Genomic DNA, 17,342 nt, shown 5'->3' on the forward strand with positions numbered 1-17,342 from the left:
CTATAAAAAGCATTATAGGAACATTCCTTTGTCATTTGGATTTCATGGGGAGTATCTAGGTCCAGGGGTTCTGAGAGGTGGAAAACCAGTGCATGTGGACACACTCTGCATCCGTGTAGTTATTTAAGCAACTCTCAGTAAACCTCGCTTGACTCCTTGATCCACCCAAGCAGTTAACTTTGTCAACACACAGAGTGATCCAGGGGCACCGAAGACTTCCATGTTGTTGGCCCTTTTCATTTCTGCCAGTATGTAGAAGAACTCTATAGTAAGTTTATTCCTGTATGATTCACGTTGCTATAAGGATCAGGTATATAGCAGAACAAATGGAAAAGATAAATGGTTTGAGGAAGTAAAATATCTCAGAGAAGAAAAACAGAGAGTCTTGTAATATCATCTGCTATGTACTTGATCATTTCCTAGACACTTGCCTTTTCACTTCCAGAATTACTTTTTTTTTTTTAATTTTTTTTTAACGTTTATTTATTTTTGAGACAGAGAGAGACAGAGCATGAACGGGGGAGGGGCAGAGAGAGAGGGAGACACAGAACCGGAAGCAGGCTCCAGGCTCTGAGCCATCACCCCCGAGCCCGACGCGGGGCTCGAACTCACGGACCGTGAGATCGTGACCTGAGCTGAAGTCGGACGCTTAACTGACTGCGCCACCCAGGCGCCCCCAGAATTACTTTTAATTAAGCTTATGTTCAAGAGTTTGTCTCATAATTTGCTTTTTTCTTTTGATATTTGTGTCTAAAACATGTCAAAACCTACGGGGAGGATGAGTGTTTAGGTAATACTAGTTACTGAGTGACCAAGGCTAATCATTACACCTACAATTACACCTTAGATATTGCTTCAAGAACTGGATCCTGGCGATGGTATTGTAATGGCGTTCGATAATGTCCTGCAGAAGCTGCTGGAGGAATATGGTAGTGATGACACCAGGAATGTGAAGGAAACCACCGAGTACTTAAAAACATCATGGATCAACCTCAAACAAAGGTAACACTAAGGGCCTGGCAGGTAAATGCATGTAGAGGTGAGAATTTAGTTGCTTTGGCTTTCTCATGGAAACATGCCAAATATGGGACTACTAGAAGTATATCTTACTACTTTTAAAAAATTTTTGTACTGTGCCGAGTTACTATTTTCACACTTAGTACAGAAGGTATATTTATACATTATCTACTTGAATTTCTGCAATGGGGTTCTCCTTGAGTGAGGCTAAACCTTGCCATAGATCATTTTAAGTGCTCTGATTTTCCTCGGCCTCCCAGCATTACCTGGAATACATCCTGTAGTACTCTGGTGGTAAGGACCAGTTCGGTATTTACAGATGCATTAGGGTAATATCACCCCTAATTGTAATTAAAATAGTGTACTCTTTGGCCAGGTCATCCTCAGTTGAGGCTGAGAACACACGGATCCAACACCAGGCTTCTGAAACATGCTATGTATATTTAGGGCTTCAGCTAATCTATTTTCACTCCATTACTCTGTCAAGCCAGTGTATTTGGAAGAATCTAAAATAGCATATGTGTTTATAAGAGAGATTTTCCTGTCAGTTGAACACCTAGGGTCTGAGGAACTGTAAGCAGTGGTTAGAGTCTCTTTAAGATAGCATACTTGGGGCGCCTGGGTGGTTCAGTCGGTTAAGCGTCCGACTTCAGCTCAGGTCACGATCTCGCGGTCCGTGAGTTCGAGCCCCGCGTCAGGCTCTGGGCTGATGGCTCGGAGCCTGGGGCCTGCTTCCGATTCTGTGTCTCCCTCTCTCTCTGCCCCTCCCCCATTCATGCTCTGTCTCTCTCTGTCCCCAAAATAAATAAACATTAAAAAAAATTTTTTTTTTAAAAAAAGATAGCATACTTATATTGATCATCAGGAAAAAGCGTTTACTTCCTGCATGGTACTGGGAATGCCTGTGTCTAATAAAATTATGCTCTCACACACATCTTTATATATTCAAATACAACCAACTGCCTGAAAGCTAATTTGTATCAAAACACATTTTATTTTGCAGTGAGTAAAATGGATGATATTAGAACACCTTATGATACAAGTTATTGGTCATAAAGTATGGCCAAGCATTTAATAACAGTTTGACGTGGAGGTGTTTTATGCATTTTTACAAGGTCATTTTTGGAGTCTTTAAAGTAGATTTTTAGGAAACTCAAAGTAAAGAATTAAAAGGCAGTATATGAGTGTGAGTTGCTACACATACCTAGGATTCTGGAGGAAATAAGACTAAGATAGCAGATACAAAACTTCAGAGTAGTTAAAGCCGAAGATAGCTATAATGCTGCCCTTTCTAGCATTTTAGTACATCTGTTGTTTTTTGTTGTAATTGGTTACTTGGATGTAGTAAGGATCCCAAAACTAGGGCAGGGAAGAGGGTGAATTAAAAACAACTATAGGATAAATAAGTCCTGGGGACTGCATGGCATCCATAGTTAACCATACTGTATTGTATATTCAAATATTATTCGAATGTATATTCGAATGTTATGTATATTTGAATATTACCAAGTAGGTTTTAAGAGTTCTCAGCACAAGAACAAAAAAATGTGTAACCCTGTGTGGTGATAGATGTTAATTAAATTTACTGTGTTAATCATTTTGCAATATATACTTGCATCAAATTACTGTTTTATACCTTAGGGCGCTTTCCTAAAACTAACGCAATATGATATGTCAATTATATCTCAATTTAAAAACCCAGCTTTAACACTAAGATAGTCCTTAAGCATACTTTATCTGTGTGTCTCCAAAAATCCATATGTAAGAATTATGACTTTGTTTTTGTTGTAAACGATACCAAAAACACTGATCACTTAGGAATGTGACGCCTGCTTTATTTAGCACCTCCAATTCTTTTTTTTTTTTTTTTTTTTTTGCTTTTACTTTGTAAATATTTTAAGACAGCCTACAGCAGTAGTTAGATTAGATGGAAGAGGCAATTAAAAATGAATTATATTCCAAGGTGATCTTTCATTTATCAGAGCTAAGACAAGCACAGTGTTCCAATTTTATGGTAGTTACAAGTCATTGTCCTTATTGTATTTTCTTACTGCATTTTGGAGGGAAATACATCAACATTAATATTTAGACACGATTTAGGTATATTACTATCTATAAAGCAGGGAAAATACAACAAAACTGTAGCTCACAGGATCCTTTCCTGAGTGACAGCTGGGGTTTCTATGTATTTCTAGAATTTTCCCTTCTAAACAGTGATACTTACAGTTTTTAACTGTTTTAATTGGAGACCTTTCTAGAATATACAAATCTTTCCTTGCCTTAAACAAAATATATAAACTTACAACAAACATTTAAAAAAAAATCCTTGGCGTTCTTACTGTGATAGGTAGAATTAAAGAACTTTAAGGGCTATATACAATCTTACAGTTCATTTAAGCCAGTGTTTCTCGATGTTTTTATATTATCAACTCTCAGAGAGCCTTGTGAGATCCCCACTCCCATGAAATTTTAATACCATGGGTATACTGTATATCCCTTTCTGTACTTTATAGTTGTGCTTTATACATAAAAAGGGTACATTTTTCCACTCCCCTCCCTGACCCTGGCCCACCAAAGAACCACTTTTCACCTCCACTGAGAATGTGTGGTCCAGTGCAATGCTCTCAGGCTCTGAGAAGTTAAATGACATGTTCAAAGTCACATGGCAGAGCCAAGATGATAATTTTCTATACTAAGGTATGATAATGCTCTTCATGCTCTGAGTTCTGAAGAGTTGGTAGTAAATTTATTCAGGCTACTGTACTTTGTAAGATCTTCTGCTTTATTTTTAGTGTATAAATTTTATTGGGTGTCTTCCCATTGTCAGGATCTGTGCTAATCTGTTCACATGCATTATTTTATTTAATCTGCAAGCCACAGGAGACAGGCTGCGTTTTCATCAATGCCATGTCGATGAATAGACTGAAGCAGAGGAAAGTTAAGGAACACCCGAGATCACACAGCTCTTAAAAGCAGAACTGAGACTGGTATCCAGACCTTTTTGACTGTGCAGTCAGTCTTACCTTCTTTAAGAATAATTTTGTTCTTCTTCCTTGTTATAGGAATGTCAGCTATTGCTGTGACTGCTCTGTGTACCCGCCTCTCGGATCTGTCTGTGATTCCACTTACTGTTTCTTATCTGTGTTGAGTTTAGAAACCAGATCTGATTAACGATACAGGGGCCTCTGCCGATGAATAATGTAACACTCTCCAGTATGTGGCCATTGTGCCCTCTGCAGTGGTCGCTGAGAGGGTTTATACAAGGGCTCTCCTCTTATCTCGAAGCCATACTCTGTATATGCGTCATTGTCAGCCAAATTCGGGGAGGGAGGTGAGGGGTTATTATACTTGCTCATGGAATACTGTCATTGTGGCATAATGTGTGAGGTTTAATATCAGCTTTCAAAGGAAATGTTTTGTATGAATTGCAATTGGCCTAAGTAATTTGGCCATTCACAGTTATAGGGCCTCAGTCCCTTATCTACGATGCCAAAATGCAATATGCTCTGATAACAGAAAGCTTTGAATTGACATGAGGCTGTTTATTATAGCCTTTATTTGTCCTGCTTAGTATAAATAGCCTTGTTCCTAGCTGCAGAAATATTAATGTGTTTGCTGCCTCAGACCCTACTTGGGGGTAATATGTCATACAGATACATTCATAATAATAATTTTTTATTGTACAGAAAATTCTTAATTCTGAAACACAGCTAGCTCCCACTATGTTGGATTCTGCAAACAACAGGCCTGTTTCTAATGTCTTTAACTAACGGACATGGATTGATCACTGCTCTTTTCATCTGTGAAATTGTTTTCCTCTTATATCTCTTAATGGCAATTAACAAATTTTTTTTTTTTTAGTGTAAGTTGAGATTATAGTGTGAGTTGAAATGTGCTCATAGTAACTTTTGAACTGTGGATGTCTGATTTGGGTCTGAAATGGTGTTTAGCCCTAGAGTGCCTATGTATATGTATATGTGTATATATATATGTATGTATATGTGTATGTATATGTACGCATATACTTGCCTACATGCATACCCATACACACACCTAGTGATCTACGTTGAAATATTGTAAAGGAAATGAGACAATATCCTTTTGTGCTGTAAGGACCATCTTATACATCATTAATCACGATGTGCTGGGAAGATGGAAGATTCTGTGCAATGAGCCTACTCTCTTTGTGATCCATGAATATGCCATCAGTGAGGTTGGAGGTGGGACTGAGAGATTTGGAGAGGACCACAGGTAACGTCAGCATCTGGGTTGGGTGGGGCAGAGAGCTTCCTGTGGGAACTTTAGTATTGCTGGGCAGAGATGACTGCCTCTTTGTGGTTGGTCGTAATAAACGTAAAGGGAAGATAGCCCTGTTATCGTGTTCCTTAGCACTGCTCATGTACTCAGAGGCAAGTAGAAGGAATGCAGATGGTACATAGGTTGCAGGGGAGAGGGTGGGGTTTGTAAAGTAGTGAGATGGAGATTGCTCTCAGTCCATAATCACGGGTAAGATGTCTCTTTCGCTGGGTGGTACAGCCCCCACTAGAGCCTGTGGCTCGGCAGGCAGATCTTAAATTGAATTTCAGACACTACTTACCTGTTGAGGTAGGGAGCAACCCTTTTAACCAGTATGCAGTGACCATGGGCCTGGAGGTCATTATATGAACATAATGGGTAAATGCCTTGTGCTTTGAAAGAGTAAGGTTTTGCCTGGAAGATGAGAGAAACAGTATTTTCCTGGAAGTGGCAATGGAAAGCAAGGAAGAGGACCCTTATTCCAATTACTCACCCTGAGGCATATAGGATCTGTGAGGAGAAAGAAAAAAATGCCATTAAAATTTTCCAGAGGAACTGATGTTCCTAAGGAAGCCAATTTCCCTGAAGATGAAGGGGTTGATCTGTGGTCTGTTGATTATAGAAGAGATTTCTGGACATAATAGAAGAAGGGTTTTGGGGGTGAGTTGGGGTTGACTGGGGAAGGTGCAGAGTAGTATTGGAGTTAAGTCCTATATTGGCTGGGTAATAAAGACTGGATATTTGGTAGTGATTTAGCTAAAAGGGAAACAGGATGTGGTGATATAAATTCTGTCACAGAAATAGTTCTGTGATCTTAGCTATTTACTTGCTGGCTGCAGCAGCCCTAGGGAGAGCAACTCCTTTGGGTTGTACAAGGTCAATGGCAGGCATCATTGAGTGGGGGTGGGGCCAGTGGGGGCTCCTTTCTTGAGCTTCCCAATTGGTATGTCATTAGCAGCTTAGAATAGTCTCCTTAAATCCCATGGAGTGAATATTTCAATGCTTGATGATGACCCAATCTCTATGTAACAAAGACTGGTCACCAAAAGACAGTAGATTGTGGGGTATGTCTGTAGAGACTAATTCTTCATTAAATCAACTGCATTTCCCCAAAGTGTGCTTTAATACATTTTTTAGCGAAATGTTATTTTATTTACCAAAGAACAAAATTACCTTATGAAAGTATCAATTGAAAAGCTTAAAGAATTGTTTCATTGTAAGTTTTCTACATGCCACTCAAACTACTGATACCACTATTTTCCTCTCAAAGGAGATAAATATATTTAAATCTCATGTAACTGTAAAGGTCACTTTTTAAGTATAGCAAAACTTAGCAACACATATCTGTGGGTTTCTTAAGGTATTCTTTTCCATTAAAGTAAAAAAAAAAAAAAAAAAAAAGAGACATATTTAGTTGTATTCACTCTTTTGACCCAATTATAACCACATGCACACTTGATTAAATAATATGTCTTGTAGCTTAATTTATCAAAGTATTGTTTAACGTCTTTAAAGTAACATTTGAAAAGTCAGTTAAATGGGTGGCCATATTTTGTTAGGCTGCAAAATAACCATAAGCTATTTTGTAGAATATAGCTGCTTTAATAGCAGAAATCTCTTCCAAAAGCTGAGTTTACCTTTTAAAAATCCCAGTTCCTTTAAATATAAACTATTATAAATCTGTTACCCATGGATTCCTCAAATCTTTTATGAGAAGCTATTTATATGTTCAGTCTGCACCATAGTAATGGTCCCAAAGAATTCTATAGTCTGTTACTTCTGTTTGAAGTAAAAATTCTTGTTTCTGCTAGTTACCCTTCTAAACTTCAAATATTGTTATCTTTTAGGCTTTCAGCCTATCCTTTATTCTTTATAGGCTAAAAAATATTTTTAAAAAATTTAAGATTTAAAAAAAATCTTCTCTACCTTTGTCTAGTAGCCACAGTGTCCTAAACTTGAAATCTCCCTGCCTTTTTTTTTTCCTCCTATAATAGTGCTCCTGCCCCTATATTCTCTCATTACACTTCCCAGAACCTCTTGACTCTTCTGATCTTAAGATGTAGCAAACCTGAACTATATAAATTCGATAGTCTGTTACTTCTGTTTGAAGTTAAAATTCTTGTTTCTGCTAAAGTTACCCTTCTAAACTTCAAATATTGTTATCTTTTAGGCTTTCAGGCTATCCTTTATTCTTTATAGGCTAAAAACTATTTTAAAAAAATTTAAAGATTTTAAAAAATTTTCTCTACCTTTGTCTAGTAGCCACAGTGTCCTAAACTTGAAATCCCCCCTGCCTTTTTTTTTCTCCTATAATAGTGCTCCTGCCCCTATATTCTCTCATTACACTTCTCAGAACCTCCTCTGGCTCTTCTGATCTTTTCTTAAGATGTAGCAAACCTGAACTGCCAGATATACACTCTTCACTGAGAATTGTAGACCAATGCCAGTTCAGTGCCGATGTGCTCTTAAGAACTTGCACATGAGTTCTTTCCAACCTTTTTGCTGCCTACACAACACTCATGTATCCTCGTCAGTTACATTTCATTTGCATGCAGTGATTCTTGATGATGCTGGACTTGAAGCTAGGGATGGGGGCAAGAATGGAGAGTCTCTTCTATAATCTCTGTGATGGATTATGTAGTTTTAAAAGGACCCCTGGTCGGGCATCTGGGTGACTCAGTCAGTTAAATGTCTAACTCTTGATTTCAGCTCAGGTCACAATCTCAGGGTCATAGAAAGGAGCCCTGCATTGGGCTTTGTGCTGAGCATATAGCCTGCTTGGGATTCTTTCTCTCCCTCTTTCTGTTCCTCCCCCATGCATGTGCACATGTGTGCTCTCTCTCCCTCTCTCTCAAAATAAATAAAAATTAAAATAAAAGGACCTCTGGAGACTCTGAAATGGGTCCTTTCCTCATCTAGTTGAGGCAAATTACTTTAAAGGATAGAAAAAAAATTGGAGATATGAAGTGATTTATCCGAAGCCGTATAGTTAGTGAATGTCAGAGGTGGTAGAATTAGTTGGTTTTCTGAGAGCAATGAACAAATGGCATTAAAGGTAATTTATTAACTTGTGTGATGAAGTGTGCATACATATTCCTGAGACTTTCATTTGAGCAATTATTTTGGCCTTATGATAGTATGATAAATCATGTGTAATTCCTTAAAAATGGATAAAAAGTTCTTGTAGTGTCCGTATACCATACTTACCACTGGATCTCATTTTAAAAGAAGAACAAAATGGGTGATATGTTACCTTTGAGTTATATTCTATTTTAAATTGCATGTGAAATTATATTTAAAAATCAGACTATAAGTTAATGCACACTATGATTACAAGTTTTAAAATGTATATTTATTATAATAATATGAAGACAATTTGGACTGCTATAGAGTTTAGTTCCTAGTATGTTCATTATTTTTAATAATTGATTACATTCATGATAAAAAAAAATCTGACACCCAGATATATGTGAGCTTGAAAAAATTCTCTGGGACATTTATGATTAAATTGCACATTTGCATGCTGTAAGCAAATTGATTTCCCAGTGTTTCACTAAATTCATATACAAGATTAGGGAAAATGTTATTTATTGAGTCTTTATTTTTATATTTCTTTTACTTTATTTTTTTTTACTTTATTGATACATTTATGTATATATACCTCATTTTATCCATAAATTATTACAGGATGGGAGACGTTATTTCTGTTTTTGTATTAATGTATTCAGTGCATACTGGAATTGCTACTGTGTGTAGGCCTTGGGGGTACCAGGTGCGCTGATGATCCAGAAGCTTCACACAGACAACAAAATAGTCGCTTTTGGTCATGATTGGAGATGTGATAAGGTGGCAGAATGTCTTCCCAGGTAGGGAGATTATCTTGGATCATCTGAGTGGACCCCGTTCTATGACATGCGTCTTCTTGAAAGTAAAGATGGAGGAAGGGGTCAGGAGCCAAGGAATATGGGTGATCTCCAGCCAGAAGCTGGAAATGACAAGGAAACAGGACTATCTCTAGGGCCTTCACCAAGGAATGTGGCCTTGCTGACAACTTGATTTAAGTCTCGGGAGCTCTATTTCAGAAACTACCTGACAGAACTGCAAGGTAATAAACTCAGGTGGCTCGAAGCCGTTGAGTTTGTGGAGATTTGTCATAGCAGAAAGGGCACACTAACAGCCAGGGTAAAGGACATCATGTGACTGTGTGGGACAAAGTGCCTGCACTTCATTGCAGGTGTCTGCACCAAGTTCTGGGGGGAGGGGAAGGTGAGTGGGAATGGGGGTGGGGATGAAGGATATTTAAGGTAAAGAATGTAAACACTAAAGCTCTGGACCGAGGATTAGTGATTGGTTCATTTTTAAAGGTAAATAAATAAACCCATTGGATTCTCAGACATTTGCATCCTTTTTTTCTAGCCTGGGCATTCTTAAGGTTTAACAGAGCTAATCTATAATGATCTGTTTTTACATTAGCTGTTTGCCACATAACCTATTACATACATGTGAATATTCTTCAAAATAAATGATAATGATTCTGTAAAATTAAAGCATTTGACTTCATCAAATTTTATAGTCATTAGTTTTACATGAGTGTTTAGAGGTGCCTACTCATGGTCAACTAATTGCATATGTGTACTCCTGTAATTTTTTGCTTTTTAGTACCTTTTTGGTACTGCCTTTATTTGGTTATTCGTAATAGTTTTTCTGTTGATGTTTTAAAAATTGGGTGGAAGATTAAACAACACCAGTACTGCCAACCACCCAAATTCTAGTGGGTAACTTCTAAAATTTAAAAAGTAACGAAATAGGGGCGCCTGGGTGGCTCAGTCGGTTGAGCGTCTGACTTTGGCTCGGGTCGTGATCTCACAGCTTGTGGGTTCAAGGCCCGCATCAGGCTCTGTGCTGATAGCTCAGAGCCTGGAGCCTGCTTCGGATTCTGTGTCTCCCTCTCTCTCTGCCCCTCCCCTGCTTACACTGTCTCTCTCTCAAAAATAAATGAACATTAAAAAATTTTTTTTAAATAAAAAGTAAAGAAATATATACATATGTTTTAAAAAATTAGAAGTACTTAAAGGTGTATTACAAAATATAGTGGTTCTCTCACTGTTCACCATGGTTCATTCCCCCCCCCCCCCCCCCCCCCCCCCGCCAGGAGCAACTACTTTATCTTCTTTTGGCTTCTCCTTATGTCATTTATACATTTCCATATTCTAAATAAAATGAGTATACCATTATCTTCCAATACATCAATATTAGATATTGTCTATTGATATCCTATTCTGGTAAATACATAGGGCATAGCTTTCTCATGCCACTGTTCTCTTCCCTTCCTCATCATTGAATTTTTTTTTCACTTTATTTTTATTGTGGTAAAATATGCATAACACAAAATTTACCATCTTAACTATTTTTAAGTCTATAGTTCAGTGGTATTAAATATTCATGCCGTTGTGCAGCCATCACCACCGACCATGCCCATAACTCTTTTTATCTTGCAGAGTGAAAACTCTGTGTTCATTAAACGATAACTCCCCATTCTTTCTTTCTCCCATTCCTGGCAACCACCATTTTACTCTCTGTTTGGATTTGACTACTCTAAGTACCTCATGTAAGTGAAATTATACAGTATCTGTGTTTTTTTGACTAACTTATTTCGCTTAGTATAATGTGCTGAAGGTTCATCCATGTTGTAGCATATGTCAGAATTTCTTTCCTTTTTAGGGCTTAATAATGTTCCCTTGTATGTATATATCACATTTTACTTATCCATACATCAGTTGATGGACACTTGGGTTGCTTCCACATTTTACTTATTGTGAATTATGCTGCTGTGAACATGGGGGGCAAATGTTTTCAAGATGCTGCTTTCAATTCTTTTGGGTGTATCCACAACAGCAGAATTGACAGATCATATGTTACTTCTATTTTTAATTTGTTGAGGAATCACCGTACTGTTTTCCACAGTGGCTATATCATCTCATTGCTGAATTTTTATTTTTATTCTTAATGTTGTTTTTTAATTGTTTAAATATTTATTTATTTTAAGAGAGAGAGAAAGAGAAAGAGAGAACACCCAAGTGGGGAAGAGGCAGAGAGAGAGGGAGCGAGAATCCCAAGCAGGCCGTGCACTGTCAGTGCAGATCCCGATGCGGGGCTTGAACCCATGAACTTTGAGATTGTGACCTGAGCCAAAACCAAGAGTCAGTTGCTTAACAGACTGAGCCACCCAAAGGCCCCTTAATGCTGAAGTTTTAGATAAACAGTTATTCTGTGTTGACACTGTTATGTGTGTCTAACCATCATCAACAGCCAAGCACTGAAGTTTACTATAATTTTGCTTCTTGTTTTTTTCATCTGAAATTAATAATTGCCTTGCTTTTATGTACTTAGGTTCCTTTGTACCTATTACTAATTCTTCCCACATTTGTCAATGACCTGACAGTATAATTTCTCACAAAGTCGATCATAGTAAGCAGTCTATTACTTCTAATATTTTTACTTGGAGACATTTCTTCTGCAGACATACTTTCTGGGCCATAATCCTGAGGATTTTCTGTGGTTTTCTCCTAGTTTGGAATCCCTATTTCATGGATCTAATGTGGGTTTGTCTTTTTTTTTTTTTTTTTTTTTTTTTTTTGTGCGTGTTTTTCTTTTCTCTTTTGGGTTATTTCCTTGTTTTGTCCGAATGTATCCTTTGTTAGTTTCATCTAGTTAAAACAAAAAAACCTAGCCCTCATCTGACCCAATTCATCGACTGTGTCTTTTGAGGTCTTTTCTCACCATTAGTATGGAGGCCTGTTTTCTTCTCCCCTGTTTGCTTCTCTCTGGGCTCCCCTGTTTTCTGCTTCTTATATATATTTTCCTGATTTACAATCTTGATTGTCCTTTTCCTATAAATACTTATTATAATACTGTAATAAGGACTCTGAGAAATATGGAGATATACAAGACTCCTTCTGCCCATAGTGAGTCTACAGAACAGGAGGACAGGAAACAAATATATGTAATACAAATTAATTTAAGTGTGTAACAAGATCACAATCCAAGGGCTTTTCCAGGATCCATGTTTTTTAAAGCTTTTTTTTTTTTTCCAAGAGAGCTGCGTTAGCAGGGGAGAGGGGTGGGTGTGGAAGAGGGAGGGAAGAAAGAGAGAGAGAGAGAGAGAAAGAGAGAGAGAATGTCTTAAACAGGCTCCACACTCAGCACACAGTTCATGGAGCTCAGTTCCACAGTCCTGGACATGACCTGAGTTGAAATCAAGAGGCTGACACTCAACTGACTGAGCCACCCAGGTGCCCCCATGTGATTACTTTCTGGATAAAGAGGAGCAGTGACCTTTTATGAACTTAAAGCAAGGAAATCTAATTGGGCTGGGATGTTCTGAAGAAGGTGGTCCTTACCCCTGAAAGAATTGGCAGGATTTTGATAAGTGGAGGTGGTTAGAAGGACATTTTTATGTGGATATGAAGTTTTTGGGTGGACACAGTATTAAGAATATCCTAGAACAATAGGAGCATACCATGTTGATCTGAAGAGAGTTTTGGAGAGAACTAGGGAATAAGTTAGAAAAGTGAATTCGTGACAGATTGTGGAGGACATTGAGTTTCAGGAAAAGCAATTTGGGTTTATTCTAGGCAACCAAACACTACTGGAGACTGTTTAGTAGGTAAATGCTCAGATGAGGTTGACGACTTTCTAGAATGGCTTATGAATGGGAACATAAAGCTTTCGTGCCTGGCTTTTTTGGCTTAGCAAAATGCATTTGAGATTCCATCCATGTTGTTGCATCTATCAGTTTATTGTTGAGTAGTATTCCATTGTATGCATACACCACAGTTTATCTATTTATCACCTGATGATATTTGGGTGATTACCTGTTCGGGGCCATTATGAATAAAGCTGCCTCAAAGATTTGGATATGGATTTTGTGTGAATATATGTTTTCATTTCTTTGGAGCAAATACTTGGGCGTAGGATTGCTAGATTGTTCTTGAGTACCTGGTTAACTTCATTAAAAAAGCTGTCAAACTGTTTTTCGATGGCAGTACCATTTTGCACTCCCATTTGCAATGTATGAGTGTGGCAGTTATTCTGCATTTTCCCCAGTAGTTGGTATAATAATTTTCTAAAGCCATTCTAATGTCTCATTGTGGCTTGAATATACATTTCTCTGATGAGTACCGATGATGAGTATGTGCTTATTTACCATCCATGTATCTTCTATGATGGCCCGTTTAAATCTTTTACCCATTCATTTAAGAATTTGTTCATTGATGTGTGAAGATGGATGTTCATTGTAAAATCAAAGACTACAGAAAAGTACAAACAGGAAAGTGAACCACCTTAAATCCCAGCACCTAGAAATAACTGTTTTAATATTAACATTACAGGCATTTATCCTTTTATCTAAATATACAGACAGTCCTGTATATAAGACAGATGGATGGATGCATGATGTATGGATAGATGAGTGGATGGGGTAGAAAATATATATAAATATAAATGAGATTACATTACACATACTGATTTTTTTATTGTTATATAGTTCACATACCATGAAATTAACTCTTTTAAAGTGTACAACTCAGTGATTTTTAGCATATTCACCATGTTGTGCAACCACAGCAATACTCTTAATTTCAGAACATTTTATCACCCCAAAGAGAAACACAATACCCATTAGCAGTCAATCCACATTGCCTTCTTCTCCAGTCCTAGGCAACAACTAATCTCTCTTCATTCTGTGTGGATTTACCTCTTTTGGAAATTTCATATAAACATGAATGGAATCACACAATATGTAGCCTCTTATGTCTGGCTTCTTCCACTTGGCATACTTTCAAGGTTGATACATGTTATAGCGTGTATCAGTATTTCACTCCTTTTTTTTATGGCTGAGTATACTACATGTATACTACATTTTATCTATCCATTTCTCTATTGATAAACATTTGGGTTGATTCTACCATTTGGCTATCAGAAATAATGATGCTATATGAAAATTTGTGTGCAAGTGTAGATATATGTCTTCAGTTCCCTTGGGTTTAAACACTTAGGGTGTAATTGTTAGTATCTACTTTTAGCATTTTTTTTCTTATTATGGAGCTTTGAGGCATAAAAAGTTTTAAAGGTTGAATATACAGGAATGTATATCTCTTAAATGTTTAAATTTATTTATTTTGAAAGAGAGAGAGAGAATGCATGAGTGATCACAGGTGAGGGAGGGGCAGAGAGAAAGAGGGAGAAAGAGAGAATCCCAAGCAGGCTCCACGCTGTCAGCGCAGAGCCTGATGCAAGGCTAAGTCTCATGAACTGTGAGATCATGACCTGAGATGAAATCAAGAGTCGGATGCTTAACCAACTGAGCCACGTAGTTGCCCCAGGAATGTATCTGTCTTAAATCATGCAACTCCATGATAGTTCTATGTATTAGTTTTGACTTCGGTTTAATGAAGGGTTTATAGAAGCTTGATTTTCCAATGTTTTCCAAATGTAATATTATTAAATCAGTTTAAAGAACCAATTTGTATTGATTTGAGTTGTTTTAAAATACGTAAAGTAAGCCCTTAAAATTATTTTCATTTTATCATATTTCTTCAGATTTTACTGCTTCCTAGAATTCATTTAGTCACTTGTTGTATGAATATTTATTGATACTTCCTTTGAGTGTTAGGCATTATGCTAAGGTATTGAAATAAAATATCAGGGAATAACTTAATATACAATTAGGAGTTGTAAAATGGAGTCATGATTATTTTATGATATGGGTGTTATTTTGTTCATATTTATATGTCTCTCTCCCTCTTCTCACTATTCACATCACTCCTCTCATTCAGAATTATTCAAGATACACAGATCAATAAATGTCCCAGTTACATTAGGCACTTAAATAATAAAGGTTCCTCGGAGGCTGTTAATGTGTTTTTCGGGGTTGCACGGTCCGGACTGTCACACCGAAAGTCATGGAAACGTGCGTGTCGTGTTGTTACTTGCAGCGTTGGCGACAGACAGAGCGCCTTGGAAGCTGAACTGAGGACAGTGCAGGCCTCTCGTAGGGATCTGGAGAACTTCCTGAAGTGGATACAAGAAGCAGAGACCACAGTGAACGTGCTTGCAGATGCCTCTCAGCGGGAGAATGCTCTTCAGGACAGCGGCTTGGCCAGGGAGCTCACACAGCAGATGCAGGCAAGTGCACGGGGCACTGCACCCAGTGCTTTTATTTTTACTGCGCTCTTTTGATGCAGCTGCATGCAAATTTATTACCATTAAAAGGTGAGGTTGTTACTTAATTCTGTTAGGAGGTCCATGCTCCCCCGTAAATAATTGGTTTCTGGAAATAAGAGCTATAAAAATAGTTTTACTTAATAATAGAGGAAAACCCCGTTTTATGGGAGTAATAATTGTTTATTTAGACTAATAGACTCAGAGCTGTTCTGTTTTTGTCATTTTAAGCCCTATTACACTTAGCCTTATTGAATCCTAAATTATAAGGGCACCTCCTTTTAATATGAAGTTGTTTCTTTCTCCATTTACTTCAAAGTACTTAATATGAAGCTGCAAAGGCTCTGTGGCTTAATTTACAACTACGAACATTAGGCTTAAGAACATTATTACTTTTATGTCATTAGCTCGATACTATGATTGTATATGGAGTCTGAGGTTCAACTATCTCTCCTCTACGAAACATGCTAACAAAATCTTTCCTTTACAAAAGTTTATGAGAAATGTCACGTAGCACATCTGTATCTTTTCTCTGCCCCCAAGTACGACTGCTTCAGTGCCCTTGAACTTACCATCTTTGTATAGAATGACCTAATCCGGCCAATCACAGGCCTTCTCATTGAGGACTTGGTGTGAAAACCTATTTTAATGGAGAAGTCTGCTTGTCTACCAGTTTCACATCTGCATATTTCTTTATGTCTTGTCAGTCTCACGTCATTCTGACAGTTATTATTTCTGATATGCTTGTGAACTCATGACTCGGTGCCATCTGAGGCATGTCCGTCCTGTCCCGGCTGATCACTTGGCTCCTCAAGGGCAGACATTATGTTACTCCATATTGTTGCCTACCTAGTGTCATACGTGTACATTCTAGGTAAATACTGACTACTTCCTGTGGACCCTAACTTCACCATTATGAAATTCAGTGTGATGATCTTTTTGAGTCTTTTCTTAGAATTCTTTTCCCTTGAAACCTCAGAATGGTCACAAATATACGAATCTGGTTAAAGGGTACAGTAGCTTTCTGGGAGTTGTTCTTATTCTTTTTTTTTTTTTTTTAACATTTATTTATTTTTGAGACAGACAGAGAGAGAGAGAGAGCATGAACAAGGGAGGGTCAGAGAAAGAGGGAGACACAGAATCTGAAACAGGCTCCAGGCTCTGAGCTGTCAGCACAGAGCCTGACGCGGGGCTCGAACCCATGGACCGTGAGATCATGACCTGATCCGAAGTTGGCCGCTTAACCGACTGAGCCACCCAGGCCCCCCATAATTGTTCTTATTCTTACAAATTTTCTCTACATTTGAAATTATTTTCACTAAAAAGTTATAAATTATTTTTTTAAAAGGACCTTTCAGGAATAGACTTCTTTGTAACTTGTTCCCACGTGTAAAGACTATTAGGGTATTTTAATGGTGGAGTCCTCAAGATTAATTTAATGAAAATCCATGTTTAATTACATTACTTCTTACTTTTTATTCATTGCATAATACACTTGTGACTTGGTAATGAGGGTGACTGAGCAACTATCGAGGTTAAATATGTCCTTTTGTCTTACCGTCTAGAATCTGAGGAAAACACCATACATGTTATTCGATAAAATATTTAGCTATCATCTCTCTTTCAGGGGGTTAGAGAGGGCTCTAACTGTAGGCAGATGCTAGAATATATTATTTTTTATGATTTAAACAACTGGAAGCCAGACTTATAAATGCTCACGGATGCTTACTTTACGTAATGGTGTTAAACTCAAAAGACACCAGGCTGTGCATTTGAGGCTGCAACAGTGTATAGACAATGAGTGAAGG

The 17,342-nt window shown here is 37.6% G+C and overlaps 1 protein-coding gene across 8 annotated transcripts in view; it reads left to right on the forward strand.

Annotated features, from left to right (window-relative positions):
- Nucleotides 1–17,342, forward strand: part of UTRN (utrophin) — a 519,130-nt gene that overhangs the window by 266,173 nt on the left and 235,615 nt on the right. For all 8 annotated transcript variants that reach the window (XM_045499918.1, XM_045499921.1, XM_045499919.1 and 5 more), the window contains 2 exons: nt 848–1,002; nt 15,309–15,498. In XM_045499918.1, the coding sequence (XP_045355874.1) occupies nt 848–1,002; nt 15,309–15,498 (345 nt within the window). The remainder of the gene's footprint in view (nt 1–847; nt 1,003–15,308; nt 15,499–17,342) is intronic.

The sequence above is a fragment of the Leopardus geoffroyi genome, chromosome B2, assembly GCF_018350155.1.
Source record: "Leopardus geoffroyi isolate Oge1 chromosome B2, O.geoffroyi_Oge1_pat1.0, whole genome shotgun sequence".
NCBI lineage: Eukaryota > Metazoa > Chordata > Mammalia > Carnivora > Felidae > Leopardus > Leopardus geoffroyi.